Source organism: Melospiza melodia, chromosome 6 (assembly GCF_035770615.1).
Source record: "Melospiza melodia melodia isolate bMelMel2 chromosome 6, bMelMel2.pri, whole genome shotgun sequence".
NCBI classification, from domain to species: Eukaryota; Metazoa; Chordata; class Aves; order Passeriformes; family Passerellidae; genus Melospiza; species Melospiza melodia.
In genome coordinates, this window is record NC_086199.1 from 56,943,999 (window position 1) to 56,963,506 (window position 19,508).

Here is a 19,508-nt window from a genome sequence, read left to right on the forward strand (position 1 = left end):
CCTGCGCGGCGCGGGGGAGCGGGCGCGGCGCTGCGGTGCCCGTGGGGCGGCGGCGGCTCCTCCGCGGGACGTGCCGGGGATGCGGTGAGCGGGGACCCGTCCCCCGCCGCCCCTCGGCGCCGAGCGCAAGGCCCGGCCCGGGGGAAGCCGGCGGGTGCAGGCAGGGCCGGGCGGGGGGAGCGGGCGGGGCGGCCGTGACGCAGCCGGGCTGAGCACGGCCCGTCCCGCGCTGAGGGCCGGCACCGGGGGAGGGCGGGCGGGGCGCGCCTGGGCCGTGAGGGGCCGTGCCCGGGCCCGTCCCCGCCGCTGCGGGCGCCTCGTGGGTCTGCGGGTGACGCGGGGTGTGTGAGGTCTTGAAGGGTGAACAATAGGGAACATTTCATGGAGTGCCTTGTCGGAAGGGATTCACAGGGATCAAAGTCCAGCTCCTGGCCGTGCACAGGACACCTCAAGAGTCATCCCCGTGTGCCTGAGAGTGTTCTTCGAACGCTTCTTGAACTCTCTCAGAGTCGCTGCTGTGATGACCACTTCCCTGGAGAGCCTGTTCAGTGCTCGACCACCCTCGGGTGAAACTTCCCCGATATCCAGTTCTGCAAACGCCCTCGCAGGTGTTTCTCCCCGAACTTTTCAGTGCTGGGATGTAGGTGCTGAGCTGGGCAGCCCGCAGGAGGCACGGCGCTCCCTCAGGAGCTCGGGGGAGCAGAGCCCGGCGGGTCCGGGAGGTGTCCGCAGATGCCAGGTTGTGCTGCTGACGTGCGGGCCTGGCCGTGTGCTCACCGAACCCCGGAGAGCGGGGCAGGAGGCGCTGGAGCCTTATCGGGAAGGAGAAATGTCACTGGAGGGGGAGCATGTGTGGGAACAGAATTAAGTCACAATTCCAGCCATTAACTGGAACCTTACTGTGGTGAAATTGCATAGTACTTCAGTATGCTCGCTTGGTGTGCTGTGTTTTTCTCGCACCGTGGTGAGATCTCAACAGCTGTGAAGTTTGTTCTGGGCGGGGTTGAGCCCAAGTGCTGCTGCAGCTGCCTGCAGGACAAAGTGCTGCTTTCTCTGTGGTGCCTCCCTTCAGGAGTTTGTAACGCAGCTCATTCAGACTGCTCCGTGTGTGAGTTTAGGTGGATGTTCTGCAGTTCCCTTGCCCTCACATACCTCCGTCTGTAGAAGTCTTAAAAGGGCCTGACACAACTGGTTTCCTTGACGAACAATGAACTCTGCAAAGAGGCATTTTGGGGGAAGTCAGATGCAGGGGGATGAAGGGGAGTAAGTCGATAAATACTCAGAGGGCATGGCATTAATCCTTCGGCAGACTTTTGGGGAAAAAGATTTGGGTGTGAAGGAAAGGTGAAGTAATTCAGAGTTGGAGACATTTGAGCAAGTCAGTTCTGTAACACAGCCTGAAGTTGAGTGTTTTGTGTGGATAGGGAGGTCTCTAAATTGGTTTACACTGGCATAGATTCCTTGGCTTACCAGTTTCAGAATGCTGTGGGAGTTCTTTTGATCTGCTAATGTAAGTTTGATGTAAGAAAGCTGATTCCTAATGTGGTGTCTATGTATAAAGAGACATTGATGTGCCTACTTGCAAACATTCTGATATTCACACTCACAAATATTTAGAATAAACAAAGTTTGTCATAAATTACCATTGTCATCTTAAGATTTTTTTTCCCATTCCATTGAATGTATTTATATATGTGTGTGTTGGAGCTGAATCTGTGTGGAAAGTTATCTCAATTTAATATAAGTATTGCTGTAAGCAAAACAGTACATTTTTAGTAAGATTATAATGCCACATTCCAGACTCTTTGAAGTGTTCTGCATTGTTTCTGATGTAACTATTCAGTTACTTGTGGAATAATTATTGTAGGCTAAAAGAAAGTGAGGGAGTAGCCATTCACAAACACACAAATGTAACTCTCAAATATTTTTGGCAGAGACTCCACAAGTGAATGAGAACTTCTCTCTGCAAAACTGAGGTGAAGAGCTTCACCATGGGTCAACAGATTTCAAACCACACACAAACTGTAATTAACAAGTTGCCAGAAAAAGTAGCAAAGCATGCCTCTTTGGTTCAAGAAAGTGGTTTCCTAACCTATGAAGAGTTTCTGGGAAGAGTAGCTGAACTCAATGATATGTAAGCTTTACTTTGCTTCTTTTTTTTTTTTTTTTTTTTTGTGTGTGTTTTACAAAGACCTTGTGTGCAATATATTATTGTGTGCTGGTAAGCCAGAACTGGCCCAATGGTTTTGAAATTATCCTTCATTTCTTTATGTTATTATAATGGTTGTAATTACACTTCAAAACCAAAGCTTTTTCTCCTTAAATTCCCTTCTCTGCAGTCCTCTTCTTCCAGCAAGTGTTGCTCTCTCTTAGCAGTTCACAAGAGGTGGTTTAGAGTCATCTTTTTGTTAGTGTCACCTGTGTCCCTTATTGTTCTCCCTTCCCCCTGAAGAGGCAATGCTGCTTCCTCTCTGCCTGTCAGTTTGGGTGGGAAGGAGGAGCAGGAGCCTGCCAGGGACAGCAGATCCATGTGGGCAGGGTGGCACCTGGGACAGAGCTGTTGGTGACCATCCCTGGCACCTCTGCAGACGTGCCAGGCTGCTCCTCATTAAGGATGAGCTGTATCTTACTGTCCCAAACCAGTGACCTAGATAATCCCAAACAAGAGGCTGCTTTTTTGTCTGATTTTTCATAGCCTGCCTTTTGCTAGAGCAGCACGATGACAGTAAAAGGAAATGAGCAAAAAAGCAGTCTTGTCATGTTTAGCCTGTGTTCATGGTACACTGTGAGAGTGATAAAATGAAGTGGAAACACACACACACTGAATAAGGGCTTTGTAATGTTTGCTGTTTAGCTAAAATGTGAATTTGTATTCAGTTTAGAAATTATCTTGGAGAGGGTCACACTTTTTTGAATGACCTTGAAAAACACACAGCTGTCTTCTGGGTAGGCACATAAATAGATTTTGAAGAACATAACCTGATGTTTCGCCTGAGACTCCAGGCATATATTAGTATAATTCACTCTAAATTACTGTTATTCAAGTAGTTTCTTTCTTTCCAGTGTTTACCTAAACCTGAAAATACTCTGATTCTTGTGGACTAGAATGTTGTGTCTGTGTTCCATTAAAGAAACAAGTCTTAGGTCACCTGACACATTCACCTGACTACTCATTATTAATATATACTAACAAAAAGTCACCTCATCAGCATATGCTGGTACTCACAGGCTTTTTTTTTTTACATACCTGTTGAGGAAATAACTTTTCAGATTGGAGAAGAGATTGTGTGATTAGTGTAATAAACAGTGAGAGTATATGTGAATTTAAATGTCTATGAAGTACACCTGCTTGCTGGTGCTGGATCAGAAGACTTGCTCAACATTTTCTGAAGTTTGCTGTGCAGTTTAAAATGAAATGGATTGTGTATTCAATGACATGCTAAGAAAGTCATACTCTATAATTTGATGCCCCTGGGCAGTATTGCTAAAATCTCTTCTAGGGATAGAGAGGAGACAGGTGAACCATAAATAATCACACTTGGCTGAGGCTGCTGATCTTTGCAGGTCCAGCACATGGCTTTAAACTGATGTTGCTTTGTTTCAGTACTGCAAAATTGGCTTCTGGACAAGACAAACATCTGTTGTTTGAAGTGCAGCCTGGGTCTGATTCTTCTGCTTTCTGGAAGGTGATCGTTAGGATAATATGTACCAAAGTAAGTGTGAACATTTTAATTTGATGGGCAGGTTGTATGCACAGATTTGAGGACTGTCAGTTTTACTTGTAAAATCCAACACCTGCCTCACATGTTTTGATACAGATGATGCATTCAAAGATGCTGTTGGAGATAAATTAAGTCTAAATGCTAAGTTTCTGCAAAAAGCACGACAACAAAAACATAGTTATAACTAAGTTTAAAGGAGTGATGCCTTCCAGTGGAGCTCTTACAGCCTTTAGTTACAAATGCAGGTGATTTGTGAGGTCAAGTAATCAAATGGTACAACAAACTGCCAACTGTAGATTTTGAAATTAGTAGTAGAAATTAATCAGATTTTCAGGCATTATCAGTTGAGCTTGTGTGCCTGTACATAGTCTGATCCCTTAGAAAACCAATCTAAAGATTAAATGTTTTAATTAATGACAACACCTTATGAAGTTTGCTCTGTCTAATGAGGAGATTTTCCCCTCTCTATCCTGTCCTTAAAGGTAAAGTCCTTTAATGATCCTGAGTCCCCTGAGCAATCTTAATATATGGTTAAACTCTGTTTGAAACCAACAGTTGGTACTTTGCTGTTTACTCCTAGTTTTTGTTAAGGCAGCCATCACTGTAGGCAATTTTGAGTTCAGATATTAAATGACTGATTTTCCTGTGCCTGGTTCTAAGTTCAGCCCATTTCTTTGGGTGTTAGGTCCCTTCTCACACCTGAATCCATTGGAGTAGTGATGGCAATTGCCTTGCCCTAAAATTGTGGTGCTGCCTGTGGTGTTCCTCACTCTGCAGCTGTGGGCAGTCCTGACGTGCTGAGGCAGATTGCAGCTTGTTAATGTGGTGAAGGGCACTGAGGAAGGAGACTGCTGCCTTACATGAGAACTGCAGGGCTGTACAAACATTGTGAGCAATGCCAAGTTAAAACCTGATAAGTAATTGTAAACAATTCTCATATCTTAAGATAAATAAAACAAGTGGCATCGTGGAAGCTTCCAGAATCTTGAACTTGTATCAGTTCACTCAACTTTATAAAGACATCACCAATCAAGCAGCAGGAGTTCTTGCACAGAGTGATACTTCTGAAGGAGCTGCTGAGAGCTGGAGGTCTCTGTCTTCGTGTCAGGCCAGTTTGTGGATGGGAAGGTATTTGGATACACAGTTACAGCATAAGCATTTTGGGAGTTGTGCTTCAAACCTGAACTGCAAATACCTGCTTGTTCTTGATAGCTGCAGAGCTTTGTACCATCACAAACAGGAACAGACACCTTCCCTTGCACCAAGGGAGCTGCAGTGCACTTGGGTTAATTCCTGAAATCTGGTGCTACCACACCTTAGCTTCAGCAGAGCCCTTTTAGAGATCAGTTCTAGTAGGAACATAGTAAATGCTGAGTGTCCTGAATAAGGGAACAGGAGGAAACGGAATCAGCTGCAGCTACAAATCCAGGGGGTTTGACAGTGTTTGTTTAAACACATTTTGTTATTGTTCCACTTAAACTTTCTCTTCCTCTTACATTTGGCATGTGGAAGTTCCCATCTGTTGCCATTAGAAACCCATCCATTATGGTAATAATTTAACTTGCAAGACTGGAAAAATGTGAATTGTCTCACTCATGCTGACCTTCTGCTTTGTTAACCAGAGGAAAAACAAAAGACTGAGGTCAACACCTGCAATAACTTGAGTTCAAGCTGAATGTAAAAGCAAGGAGCCTGTCACCCTTTCCCTGTGTGGAAGTGTTGCTGCTACCAGTAGTTCCTTACTTTTCCTGAATAAGTTCATGGTCCTAACTCAGTTTAAAGTGAGGTAGAGCTAGGTTTTACAGGAAAAAGTAGTAAATGGTAGAGTTCTCTGTGTTCACCAGTGAAGAGCTGGCAGCCAGGTATTTTCATGAAACAGCCTGAGTGTCACTCTTCAGCTGTTGAAAGGAAAAAGGGGTCACCTGTGTTGTCACTCCACAGAGCCCTTTGGTTTTTCTGTCAGTGGATTGCAGAAGGTATTATTCTATTTTCATTTAATTTCCTGTAAATTGTGAACATGTTTGAGAAAGAACAGGAAAATTGCTTTCTCACACATTTTTCTGGAAATGGTCTTTTGCTTCAAACAACATATCAAATAACTTAGACCTCAGTTACTTTGGCAAAACAACTTTATGTATTGCTAAAGTCAATGAGGAGAATAAAAGATTTCCTGTATGAGTTTCTTTTTCAGTTTTTCAGACTTTGAGACAGAGGAGATCCTTCTTGTTTGTAAACTTCATTACTTGAGGCAGTATCATTCACAAATAAAAACAGAATATACTTTGCTAATATGATGAAGTTTGGTGAGTTTGTGTCTTACCCAAGTTTTGCAAGTTACTAAGGAAAATATAAGCTGAAGCACCTTCAAGTATTCTGCACCAATGAAATCTTCTGTATATTTTTCTGTGAAAACCACCCATTTGCCTAAGTTCTTCTCACCTTCAGATATTTTTCAGCTCTGCAAAGTTAGCCCTCACTATCTAAAAATAGCAAGTGTTATCTGTTCAATTCTTAACTTTTTCCCCTGGAATGATACCCCATATCTCTACAACATCCACTTCCTATTCAGAGCATTCAAAATATGCCTAAGTGGTTTATACATTCTGATAACAAAGAGATAAACATTTCCTTTGTCTGTCACTCCTTTATTTTACTGTTTCTTCAGGAACTTAGTACTGTGACTAAAGCTGACTTTGCAGAAGCTTTATAAATAGGCCTTGTATAATTGCTTGTGTAGACACCAGCAAATCTCAAAAATTCAAGTGCTATTGAAGGTTAGTACTGAGAATTGCATGGGGGAGAAAAACGAGAAGGGAACAGGTCTAAAGAACCCAGTGAACAGGCTTCTTGGAAATTGTTGTCCTCATTGTATGCAAACTGCCATCTGTAAAAAAAACATCTGTCACTTTAAAGTATTTCTCCAACAGCAAATTGAAAAGGAAACCCCAAGGACTTACTGAAAGAGATAACAAAGTCATGTTGACTGCTGTTTAGTACCTGGCTATTCTGTACAGGTCAAAAATGAATCTGTATTTGACAAGCTCCCTTAGATACCTAAGCAAAAATTGTCTGGTCAGTAGCCATTAAGGTGGACTAACTCCTGAAATGCCTTTTTTTTCTAGAATGCTATCTCTGTCCCTCAGATCAGAACAGGGATTCCCAAATTAGGGTTTTTGGAAAAACCCATGCATTTTAGAACAGTTCCTTGGTTGTTTTGGAAGTGAGCTGTGACCATAAAATTGCAAACTTTACATGTCTGGTTAGGCCAGTGAAAGCTGAGGATGCTCTGCATCTTTTTGCCCTTGAGAAGTCTTGATGGTGCCAGCATTTGAGATACTCCTGCTAAGAACATTAGATAAAGATACCTCATATTTGGGGAAAAGATATAAAATGTCAACATCTGTCTTTGGTAGTGAGATAATTTTTAAGCTTCCCCACCAACAGAAACACCAAGGAGTTTAACTGGAAAAGCTGTGGTAATAATCATCTTGAGAGTCCTAATTTGGGGAGCACTCATATGGAGCATATTGCAAGCTAAAATCAGCCTTTTCAATCTAGTGAGTAGTTCAGCCCCTGGCATTTTGATGCCATGTGAAATGAGTGAAGCTGCATTCTGGTAGTGATCCTCTTGACATGCATGTTTTTGTCTAGGATATAAACCAGCACACAGAAATTTGGAAAGTTCATTACGAATTAGTTCAGCCTGAGGTGCAGTGACAGGAAGGCATGTTCTTCTCCTGCCTTTAATGTAAACAGTGTTTCTTTTCTTTTCCCAGTCATGTGATATGAAACAGTTACAACTCCTCACATTTCCTTGTTGATATGAAAAGGAATTTACAGAACCCTTGGCAACACCAAAAGCACCTGACACAAATACTAACACAAAAAATAAATGCACATTCTGGCTTAGTTTAGTTCACTGCTGACATAGGCTGGGATGACATAAGTAGCCCATTCACAAATTAAAAGCACAGGTGTTTCTTTCTGGCCATCAGTAATTATTATGAAAAATGTAATAACTGGTGTAGTTACTGGGGCATAAATATCAAACATCTGGAAGAAAACAGTGTCTTCTCTTCTGCAGGGTTAAACAGCTGACAGATGAAGAGGAATGTTGCATCTGCATGGATGGGCGTGCTGATCTCATCCTGCCGTGTGCTCACAGTTTCTGCCAGAAATGCATTGATAAATGGTAATATACACAAAAGAACATTCATTATTTTATAGTATGCATGTTTCAGTTTGATTTGACAGATTCTGTGGTTGCCAAATAATTTAAAATTGAGTAAAAGCAGACTGAAGCAGAAGGAAGGCAGGAAATTTTGTAAAAAAGAGATGTGAAAATGCTGTTCAGCATTTGTTTTGTAATTTCTTACATCTTTTTATTCTTCTAAAATTGAATTGTTACAGTCTTGCTCAGAAACTTGAGAAGATGGTATATGCAATGCTGGCATGTTATGCTTCACAAATCTCATTTAAGGCTTGTTGAGACTGTGCAAATATGAAGGCAAGTTGGACTGTCTGTCACTTACTTGGGAAATAACTATCAGGGAGGTTTTTTTCCATATGTTGTGCTTTCACTTCAGATAAATAGCATACAATTTACTCATTTAACTATATCAGACTCTTCCAGGAAGATATTTCTTCTCCATGGCAGCACCTTCAAATTTATAACAATGTATATAATGTGTACCTTACTGTGTTCAGCTTCACAGTAAATTGAACACCTTTTCAGCTTCTGCATCTCTGATACATCAGTTCTTGAAAAAGTGGGAGAGAAGAACTTCTTTGTGGAGGAATACAGCTCTTGTCTGACCATACAGGCCTTCAGGGATTAGGGAAGTGTCCAGGCAGTCTAGCATTAGGAGACACAGACCTGCTCTGTTCAAAAAGGGTTTTTTTGGCTAGTTAATGCAAATGGGTTTGCACATAATTTGTGTATAAGAATTTGTTTTGTGGCTTTTTGAAAGTCTTACCAGGGAAGTTACTCTTGTAACAAACACCAGGCTTCCACAAGGAAAAAACATTGTCAAAATCACTGGATCACAGAATACAGCAAGTCATTTCTCTCGTCTGGGAAAATGTCCTAACATCTTTCAGCAGGACAGGGCTTAGTTTAGTGACTGCTGGAGAGTGGATTATACACTGCTTTGGTTGATGAATCAGCTGAACTCCTCACTAAATTCCAGCTGCACCATGCTTTTTTTTTGGTCTGCAATTGTTAATGTTGATCTCCTCTTAATTAAGGCATAATGGAGGCTCCCAGCTCAAAAGTTGGGACTCCACGGGACCAGTTCTAAACCTCTGTGGGCTGCATGACCCAGGAAAAGGCTCCTTCTTCTCTTTATCTTGGAAGCCTGTGGAGATGGGTTTCTAAGGACCTCAGCTGAATTCCTGAAGATAGGAAGAATTAATTTAGACAGTGAATTTCCATTTAAACTTTCTGGCCAGATAGCCAGATGATCCTGTCTGACCTGAGCAAAGGATTAGGAGGAACATGATTCCAAATTTTCACTCAAAGAATGGAGCTGCATTCAGAAATCTTCCTCACAAAGAAAGAAGTTTTTAAACAAACAAAATAGATAGGTGGCTTAATCCAGTTAATGTGATCATTCTTGAAGTTCTCACTGGACTGGTTTTTGTTTGGGTTTTGTTTGTCCTTTTGGGGGCTCTTTTGGCTTTTTGTGGCCAGCGAAAAGCACTCATTTCTGTGCCTTCCTAACAGGAGTGACCGCCACAGAAACTGTCCCGTGTGCCGCCGGCAGGTGACTGGGGCAGGAGACTCCTGGGTGGTGTCAGAGGCCCCTACAGAAGATGACATTGCCACTTACATCCTTAACATGGTGGATGAGGCTGGGCAGCCCCACAGACCCTGACCCTGCCCACAGGCTGATCGTGGCACAACCACTTGAAGCTTTTCTTTTCCCCAGCGTCTGGTTTTCCCCCTCCTTGCTGTTCTTCACAGTCTGTCCTTCCCTTCTCCCCTCGGCTGCTGTGAGTCTGCGCTGCTCTCCTAAAGCACAGGGGATCTGAGCAAGTCTCTGTGTGTGCAGTCCTCGTTATTGAACTGTTCTTTCAGCAAACTCTTGGATCATTAACACAGTTTACTTTAACAACAACGTTTGATGTTAATTAACAGTTCAACTACTGGACGAAGCAACTTGTAACAGCACAACTACAACTGCAAACTGCTGTTTGAGCATCACAGTGTCCTGCTACAGAGATGAACCGTGGCAGATGGCTTGACCTCACAGTTCCTACCCTTCAAAGCAGTCCCTTATTCACAACTAATGTGAATAAAGATGATGAGTTACCACTAGTGGTTATTAATTTGAAATTTTACTGTTGAAACTTGAAGATGTCCCACTGCCTGTTCTTCAGTAGGAAGTTATTGCTGCTCTTAGTGTTTACAGATACTTAACTGATCTGTTATGACTTTTAGTATTAATTATTTTAAATCTGTTTTTGAGAGTGTAGGCAGGTCTGTAAATGTACTTGTGCACTTCCCCTTATTCTTCTAAAAAGACTTATCTCTTAGAATATTTTTTTAAATATGATATTTAGCATAGTCTTATTAGCTTGGAAACATTAAACAGTTTCGTACACAACCCTAAAAGCAGTAAATCAGCTTCAGTAGTTTTTGATAAAGAACAGCTATAATTATTTCTAAACATTGGGCATATCTGAAGAGAATGCCTTTATTTGAATTAGCACTTAAGGTGTAGTTTAGTGTGATGCTGTGGCTTTATCTGCTCCTCTTGAGTTTTTGAAGTGATGAGATCAGAGTTAAAAGGTATATGAAGAGTTACAAGTGATAATCTAAGTAAGGGTGCTCTACTTTCTATCCACAAGTGCAATATGCTTTTATGTAGCAGAGGGAAACTTCTTTAACAATAATGTGGCTTGGACTGAGATGCACATGTGACAGCTTGGAAAAGGGATATCTCAACTGGAGTGCAACAGTATCTTGTGTCTAGCAGAATAAAGCCTTTAAGAGCTGAGTTTAGACAGTCTAAAATTGTTAGTAATTCAGGAAACCCATCTTAGGCCTCTTTTGCATAAATAGTGTTATGGAAATGAGTGGCTACTGTAGAGAATTAATTTTATATATATATATATGTATATTAACAAGTATTACTTTTTCTCTCTCAGTAACCTCAAGTTAAAATATTCAAGTGTAGCATTTGAAGGAATAACAGCATAGATCTTGCTTACTGTGAGACTGCATTTTTTCTTACCATAACTGTTAAAATTCCATGATGCCCTAAGGCTTAAGTCCTTTTGTCACAGACAGGTTCTGAACTAAAAGGCATGTGTGCATGTAGATATGCACATTTAGGTTATTTTTCTTAATTGGCTACAAAATAACTTAATTACATCAATTTGTTAAAGAATGTGCACAGAGTATGGCACCTGTTTGAGCTTGGCTTGTGACACCATTGTCAGATTTATCATAGGTTTTAAGACAGAGAAGCAACGTACCCTTCATGTTTCTGTCACCTGAGAACCAGTATGGCTTAGTGTGCAAATCTGTATTTAGCTATGGAAAAATCCTTTTAGGAGTGTATATAGCTGAGAACTCTTTTTTTTTTTTTTTCCCCTTTCTTAAGCCATTGATAGCAATGAGATATTCTTCAGTAAATGTATAGAGTGTTTGGTTGCATAAAGGCAGTTGTTGTTTGGGCTGGAAATCATTACTGGCCCAGGATTTCCCACTAAAATGTGTGCAGGTGTTCCTAATAATGCACTTTTTGCTTTTTGAGGTTGCATTAGTCCATGTTCAGAACTTTCAGATAATCTTTGAATTTTTTAAACTTTTTATATCACTGGAACAGAAAGAGCATCTAAATGAAAGACTCAAGCTAACTTTATTTTTCAAGTACTTCAAGAATTATACTTCTGAACTGAAATTTTATAAGTTGACTTTCTGCTGAGAACTTACATGAACTTCTTAAAATGTAATTTTATAATGATGCAAACAAGTTAATTGCAGCATAATGATTACAATATAAACTAATGCAAAAATTATTTAAATAGTGCAAAAGTAAACTTTGTATTCTGTACAGCTTTTTAAAATTAAGTTGCTGTAATTCACACTGCTGTGATGTAGATACTGTAATGTGTGCCTTGTAAAATAAATGTACTGTATGTTATATGGAGAAATAGATACTTTAACACTGAAAACCTAGTAATTTGGTACTGGTTGGTATTACTTAGTCTGAAGTGCAACATTTAGCAAACAATTTTGGAAAAGGAATCCATTGGTATGGACATGGCCACGAGTTCCAGAAGTTAGACCTTGAAAATGTGAATTACTGCAAATAGCTGTTGGTGGGGGGCATTAGAATAAATTAACTTTCTTGTGTTAAGTGAACATTTCTTACAGGTTTAATGTGAAATTGTAACTTAAACATTAGAGATGGTATTAATAGCTAAGAACATTCCACTATATTAAACTTTGTGTATGAATTGTGCAATAAAGTTACTTTGGAAGAAATGTTAGAGTTCTTTTAAGCTTAAGGAATCTCTTGGCTTTGGTACCAGAGAATTGTGAAAACTGAGTTTTGATCCAAATACAATTGCATTGTACAGGCGGTGTGGTTGAAAGTGTGGCACTGTGAGTGAGTCAGAGCTGTCAAACTTTGAAGGGTTGTATCAACAAGGTACCTCAATGCAGCTCTGCAAAAAAAGAAACTGGCTCTGATTTGACCTCTTCTAGGGACACAAATAAATTGGAACATTCTAAGATTATGGGAAAAATTAAACAACTCTAATTCTTACAGGACAATATTGAGGAACATGTTTGTTTGGGGAAAGGATTTTTATTTTCAGAGAAGTGTGGACTTTTACCCCAAGTATTTTCATCATGTTTCTGATGGTATTTTGAAGGGTAAGAATGCTAAGGTTTGGAGTAGTTTTTTCTTAATTTTCCCTTGTTTTATGTAAGAATTAAAATATGTAATTAATGTAACTCTTTCCTCTGTCTAGTTACTTGGCTTATCTGTTTGGATCTTTCGAAGCCAAGGCAGAAATGGGAGCAGAATTCATTAACAGATCAGGAAATTAGAATGGATAAAATGACCAGTTGACAGGCACAGCAGGAGGTAGGTGTACCAGAGCAATTAGCAAAGCTTTATATTTACTAGGTTTCAACTTTAGGCACCATATCAGTGTGATGATGGGCTGGTTTTGTGGGAAATGGTGTATTTAGCTTCCTTCTCTTTCCTTTAAATAAAATTCTATACATAATTAGAAAGGTTTTTTAATCCATACTCTTTCCAGTTCTGGAAACCAGGCCAACCACTGAGATCTCTGTGTTACAGGTTTGAACTGAGCTGTTCAGTCCCACCCCTGTAGAGCTGTATGTGCCAAATGGTTTATTTTTGGAAGGAACATACTGGCCATGGTTCTTTGTGCTTTGCATCCAGCTAGATCCTGGAAGAACAGCCTGTCAGGGAGCCCTAAGGATGTTTGATGTAAGTAGGAGCTGTATGTTAACCTGCCTGGCCTTAATCCTTACACTGCATATACAAATGCTTTGATTTTGTATTCACACACACTCTAGAATGGAAGTAATATGACAGTAATTAATTTCTTTGGGCTTCTGTTGTTGAATCATCCCTGAAGATAACTTGTCAGAGGTTTTATTCTCACTGTTTTAAGTGGGTGAACAGAATTTTGCTTTATGAGTGTGTCTTAAACATCAGTCATTTCAATTTTTGTTCACTGTCATTTCTTCCAATGCTTGATTCCAAGGCATAGAATTTATCATATAGCAATATTCTTTAAGGACTGAAAACTTTTCCTGCTGGATGTGTCACTGGAATTAGCCTGGATGGGGCTGTGTGCTTTCCAGTGACCACGGTGTGTGACCACCAGGTAATGTTTCACTCTGAGCCAGCCAGTGTTACAGCTGTGAGGGATAGGACAGCACATTCTGCTTTTGTGTCTGAGCTGCCAAGATGTTCATTAGCAGATCTGTACTTACCTCACTAACCCATCAAAATCCAAACAGTAAACACTGGGCATGGGATTTGTAGGTTTAACATTAGAAGGAATTATCAGTTTTGTGAACTTGGATAGAACTTTGCACTGTGTGTCTGCTGGAATGAAGAATACAATCCAATAGGTGATTAAATGAGCACTCTTCTTTAGTTCAAAGTGCTATTTAAAAATGCTGGGTGTTTTCACAAAGTAAATCTAAAGTATTTGGAAACCTGCACCTCTGAAATTTGTAAGTGTAAGAAGGTAGGAGTCTGATACAACAATCTGTGCTTCCATGCTGATGTGGTTCTGACCCATTTTAACAGCCCTTCAAAAACATTTCACGTGAGACCTGTCAGTCATGGTGAGTGACTAATGAAGCAGCGGTGTTGGTGTCTCAGTTTCATACAGACTGTGCTGTTTAACAGTGGTGTTCAGTGCTTTGAGAGGTGTGGGGGAGAAGTGCACATGTCGTCATATAGTGCAAGGGGTCCATATTGCCAGAGTTTTGTACCTTCTTGATGTTTCTTGTAGGCAGCTCCTCTAGACACGGACTCTTCCTTGTCCTCACAGCAGCCAACTGATTCCAGTCCCCTCAACCAACCAATACACTCTTTTATAACTCTTCTAATTGGCTACAGGTGTGGCCTGTTAAAATCAGGCCTGCTCCCAATCCTTAATAAAGAGCTGCAACTCTTTAGGGGGGTAAGATTACTTTCTATACTACCTTTATTTACTTATGTTCTATCCCCCTGCATGCACATTTCTCAATTACAGACAAACCTGTGCTCCTGTGCTTCACCAGTGCTGCTCGTGTACAGAACTAAAGTTTGTGTACAGAAAGGGATGATTTTCTAATCTTAATCCAAAAATCTTGACTCCCTTATTGAAGTGGTTTGTGTTATGCTTTTCCTCAAAAGTCATGGTGACTGTAGCAGGATATCTGTGTTGATACTATTTATTTAAATGTGTCACTTGTTGGCTTCTTAGTTGGGTTTTGTCAGATAAATCTGTTGTGCATGCTCACAAAATCACAGAACCTTGAACTGCTCTGCCCTGAGGGTCAGGGCTGCTTTCCTGCTCCCAGGCTGGGTGCCTTGACTCTCAGTTCAAATCCACATGAGGCTCCAGGATCAGCAGGAGCTGCTGCGTGCCCTGCCCTGGGGCCCAGCTTGGATGGACACGGAAGCAGGGGGGGCACCAAGACATGGTGGGGGCAGCAATGCAATTTCACTTTCAGAACTTTATGGCAGGTCTCAGTGGTTGTTTTGCATTAATACTGAATTGTTTTAAGCCAGATAAGCCTTTAGCCTCTTCTCCTAAATAGTGCTCACTCTCTTCCCTATCTCCACTGTTTGTTTTTGTTTTTAGTTTTCATGCTTTATTTAGGTTTAGTCAATTTAATTGTGATGGTTTTAGTTCTCCTTAAATGTGGGGATTGGGAGGAGCTACACTTTTTTTGAGAGATCACACAAAATCCATAATCATATTCTTTTACAAGTTATTCATTAGTGTAATGTTTAATGCTTCCACAAGAGGCAAAAGATAAACATCATGTAACTCAGGCACAGAAAGAAAAAGCAGTTTTTACAGACACCTTTTCAGACTTAGATTTTAACTAGGCAAAGAGAACAGAAATGTTTAGCCACACATAAAGAACAATGATATGAGACAATAAGGTGGCTCTGGGCTGTGAAAAAAAAAAAGAAAAGTATTCTCCAGTCGCAGAGAAAATGCTTTAAGTTTGCTGAAGTAACAGAACAGAAAGAATTGTTCAGGTTGTAAACATCAAATAACCATAATTAACCATTTCAGGTTGAAAGTATAAAATGCTTTTGAACCAACAGATTTAAGGAAGCCTCGAATAATGTTTGAGCCTCTCTCCTAATGAAGCAAAGAGTAAGTAGGATGTTCTTCCCTCCTGCAGCAGTACTTACCCAGCTGCCACCTGCAGTGATGTTCTTCCAGCCCCTGAGTCAAACCAGCTGTGTTCTAACTGGGTTTGACCTCAGCACAGCTGGGGGGATCAGCCACTGCCCTGTCCTGCACTGGTGTCTGTACAGCAGTGACTTGTGCTGCATCTGTCTTTCCATTCCAGCCACAGCCTGAGCCCTCAAGGTTACTCTGAACAGCCTCACATTAGTAAAAAAGTGAAACTTTCAAAAAGCAGAACAAGGCAAAGCCTAAGAACTGAACTTGGCAATCAGTAACATTTGCCCAATTAAAGGATGACCAGGAGAAATGTAGTAGTGAAAGCTTGAAAGGATGTCTGTTTATATTTCCCAAATATAATGCTATAAGCCCAATTTCCCCTTAAAAGCAGCATACAAGAAAGCAGAACTTGTGGTCATGATCACTTATGTGTTACTGTGGTTATTGTCAGAATCACAGTTACTGTTCATTCACTGGATATGCAAATCCAGCTGGTTTTTTTTTCAATAACAGCTACAGACCTATTAGAACCTGAGGTAAGGAAAGCTGAAAAGGTATTAAATACATACACAAATTTGGTGTAATTTTAAGGAAACTAAAAAAACATATAGTGACAACAAAAGCAGCACTAATAGGTGAAACTACCCAAGTAAAGCAATGTTTATCTGATGGAAATACTTAAAATTGAAATTCTTCATACCAAGCATGTTGCTTATTTAGCCTGGATGCAGATGTTTTTTCCAAATAATGTTATGTTGATAACAGTTTATTAGGGAGTTGTACTGATTAAAAAACAAGACATTTGCATCTGATGCAGCTGAACAGCTTAAACCACTTTCTCAGACTTCATCCTAAACAAATGACACCAATCCTGAGACTACATTCTGTGAGCTGCTAAAGTTCCCAACAGTGAGGCCAACAGGGGTTGCTGACCGAGAACTTGGGACAATTTTACTCTCATACAGCTGGACAGCATAGTGTGGTTTCACATAATTTTTAGGGGTACAAGGAATACAAAATGTGGCACATTGCAGACATTAGGATGGGCACTGAAGAGCAGAAGTCAAATTCCCACCACCTGTCTGCGGCCCTGGTTTTGGATGAAAAGCCTCTGCAATCACTGCAGCTCCCTCTGCATGACATTGGCCAACTGTGATGGTAAGTGGATGGCCAGAGCTCTCCCTCTTGTGCCTTGGATTCCCTCAGAGCAGCCTTAATTCCAGGCTGCTTCCTGACATCTTTAGGTTTATCTCTGTCTTGGGGTGTTCTTGCAAGGCTGCACAGCTATAGGAGGTGATAGGGAATTCATCCTTCCCCTGCTTTAGTGCTATTTCCTTGCACAGGAGAGGGGCCTGGCCTAGGAAATACAAGTGGCACAAGACGTCTGGCTGAGCACAACATGCAGGGTTCAAAGGCAACTGAACCTTGATGGGCCAGTATCAGTTACTGGCTTTTTATGCATTAATGCTGAATGCCTGTTTGAAGAAGCCCAGTGTCCCTATGCAGGATATTAGACAGCCATAACCCTGGCCTCAGATCCTGCCTCAGGGACTGGACGCCTTTGAGCTGAGTTGCTCTGCTGGACTCATAGGCATCCACACCCTCTGCTTCCCCAGCCTCGAGTCTTTTTTGGTGTGAAACTATGCAGCTTCTACAAGACATAGCTGCCATCATGTTATCACCTTTAATCCTTTCTGAAGTACGGTGTCATAAAGATGATGAAACAGAAAAAAGACTGAACATGATAAATACTCCAGTAGCTGTATTTTACTAACCACTTCCTCATAAACAGATAGTTTAACATAACATACCATGATTTGAAATGACAGATTTCAAGTGGGCTGGCTTCTGTATAAATAGACAGCTTGACTTCCCATTCAGCTGTAGTTGACTAAAATACAGACTAAAACAAATGTGTAAAAATACGTCAGAAGTAGGACCAGAACCAGGTCTGGCATTTCTACCACTGATTCATAAGAACACTTCCCTTTTTCAAGTAAAAAATTTCTTTTTACATGCAACCAGAATTATCTGCATAAATTTCTAAGTAATTTGAATGGGCATATCCACATATTCCCATTACAAAGCAATAAAAAAATGTTCTCAACTTTCAAGGCAAAATTTTCTTGATGTGATTGGATTCATTACAATCTATAATAGTGATTTTGACACAATGTTTTCCATTTGCTAAATTAAAAAGCATTCATCTGCTGTTCTTCACTGACATCCTACATAACAACAGCAATTAATTAGTCATTGAACAAGATTACCCGATGTTGCTTTTTCTTGTTTTCCAATGTAACTGCTGAAACATTGAATTAAAAACTGTATCAGAACACCTTCCAGAATGAAAGGGCAGCCTCAAAATTCTGCACCCCATAAAAACTGGTAATGAAAAAAAAGGTTAAAATGGTTAAAATTAAAAGTGTTAAAAGCCATGACTGGTACTGAGACTTGCAGAACCAACTCAGGTGGGTGCGTGCTGTCAGCATCTGTGGGATCCTCAGGTGCACGGCACAGCTGCTCTACAGATACTCTTTCTGGTTTCCCAGGCTACACAGCAGGGCACAGTTAAGACAGTATGAAACAAATAGTACATGATTCTGAGTTTGCATTTAATATTTACAGCAATCTTAAAAAGCCTAATGTTGGTAGAAACCGAAATCTTTGCAACGAGAATAATACAGTAACAGGTGGTGGCAAATGCTGTTTACCTTCCACAGATACTCCCTTTGTCGCTGTACTGTTCAGTTATGTCTCTGTAGCATCAAAGACAGGTGATTTGAGGTTAATTAGCATCTTATCCTGCTTAAGAGGAACATATTCTGGTTTCTCTGAGTTTGTAACTACTTGGACAGACTAGAAATATCTTCTGTTCTCATGGCATCAGCCAGGAAGCTGAGTTCATTGCACAGAGTCTCGTACCTGAAGGCCATCCGGATCTGGGCGACATTTGTCTTTCGAATGTCATTTCCCTCAGGCCCTTCCTTGCAATAATTCACCCCTAAGAATTTCTGCTTTTCCTGTGAATGGGATTAAAAGTCAAAAGGAAGAAGTCAGTTCAACTGCTTTGACTTATTGCAGAAATAAGTGTTAGCTGAATGAGTCCAGCACAAGTGAAAAGAGCAGTTTCAACCAGCTGGCCGTTGAACTCTTCCTCAGAGTCTTAACCAGTTTAGGAGATTTTAAGGCCAAAGTTTATCCATATAATCACTGAAAAGTACACTCAGTCTGGCTTGCTAAAACCCTCTGTGTTAGTGTTCAGCCTTCACTGCCACATCTTGCATGTGAGAGGGCGAAAAGAGGCTTAGGTCTCTTCTGTTGGTTAAATGTCACACAAGAGGAAAATGAGCAGTTGTCAGCAGGGAATACTGGAAGCAACAGAATATACTCATGAAGCCCTTTCAAATACCAGTTCCTTCAGAGAAATGTTCTAAAGTGACACGGAAGAAAGAATGGTCTAAAGTAAGTCCTAAAGAAAGCCTTGGCTCTATAGAATTTTAAAGCCAAAAGGGAATTTAATCTAATTTGACAGCCTATCTAAACCAGAATATTTTCTGTAGTACTCCCTTTTAAGTGAAAAAACCATGTCTTACTTATGACAGGCAGTTTGTTTTTACTTAATGCTAAGACATGGTGCAGAAAATCACTGGCAGAAGGATATTACCCAAATAATTAAAAGTTTGTGACTGGAAGGACTGAGTATAAACAGACATCTGGTCTCTCTACGTATTTTAAAAATTCCAAAACAAAGCTAATGGGGAAAAGTAATATTAATACTTTACTTGTAATGTAAGACTGCATAGCAGATAGTTTGTGACTATTTATGGAAAAGAGGACAGAAATGAGCCCAAATACATCACTCAGCAC

General features: G+C 40.6%; 2 protein-coding genes across 3 annotated transcripts in view; one reads left to right on the forward strand and one right to left on the reverse strand.

Moving 5' to 3' along the window:
• RNF141 (ring finger protein 141) lies at positions 1–12,219 on the forward strand. 2 transcript variants are annotated; one of them, XM_063158474.1, is made up of 6 exons: positions 1–84; positions 1,935–2,134; positions 3,605–3,713; positions 4,669–4,850; positions 7,807–7,914; positions 9,448–12,219. In XM_063158474.1, the coding sequence occupies exons 2-6, from the start codon at positions 1,950–1,952 to the stop codon at positions 9,596–9,598; spliced, it is 735 nt and encodes a 244-aa protein (XP_063014544.1). In that variant the 5' UTR covers positions 1–84; positions 1,935–1,949; the 3' UTR covers positions 9,599–12,219. The 2 variants fall into 2 exon arrangements, with proteins under 2 accessions (XP_063014544.1, XP_063014543.1); XM_063158473.1 differs by lacking the exon at positions 1–84 and adding an exon at positions 347–608.
• Positions 12,220–15,195: 2,976 nt separating this feature from the next.
• Positions 15,196–19,508, reverse strand: part of AMPD3 (adenosine monophosphate deaminase 3) — a 32,625-nt gene continuing 28,312 nt past the window's right edge. The window contains exon 15 of the mRNA XM_063158475.1: positions 15,196–18,661. Coding sequence (XP_063014545.1) covers positions 18,485–18,661 — 177 coding nt within the window. The 3' untranslated portion in view covers positions 15,196–18,484. The remainder of the gene's footprint in view (positions 18,662–19,508) is intronic.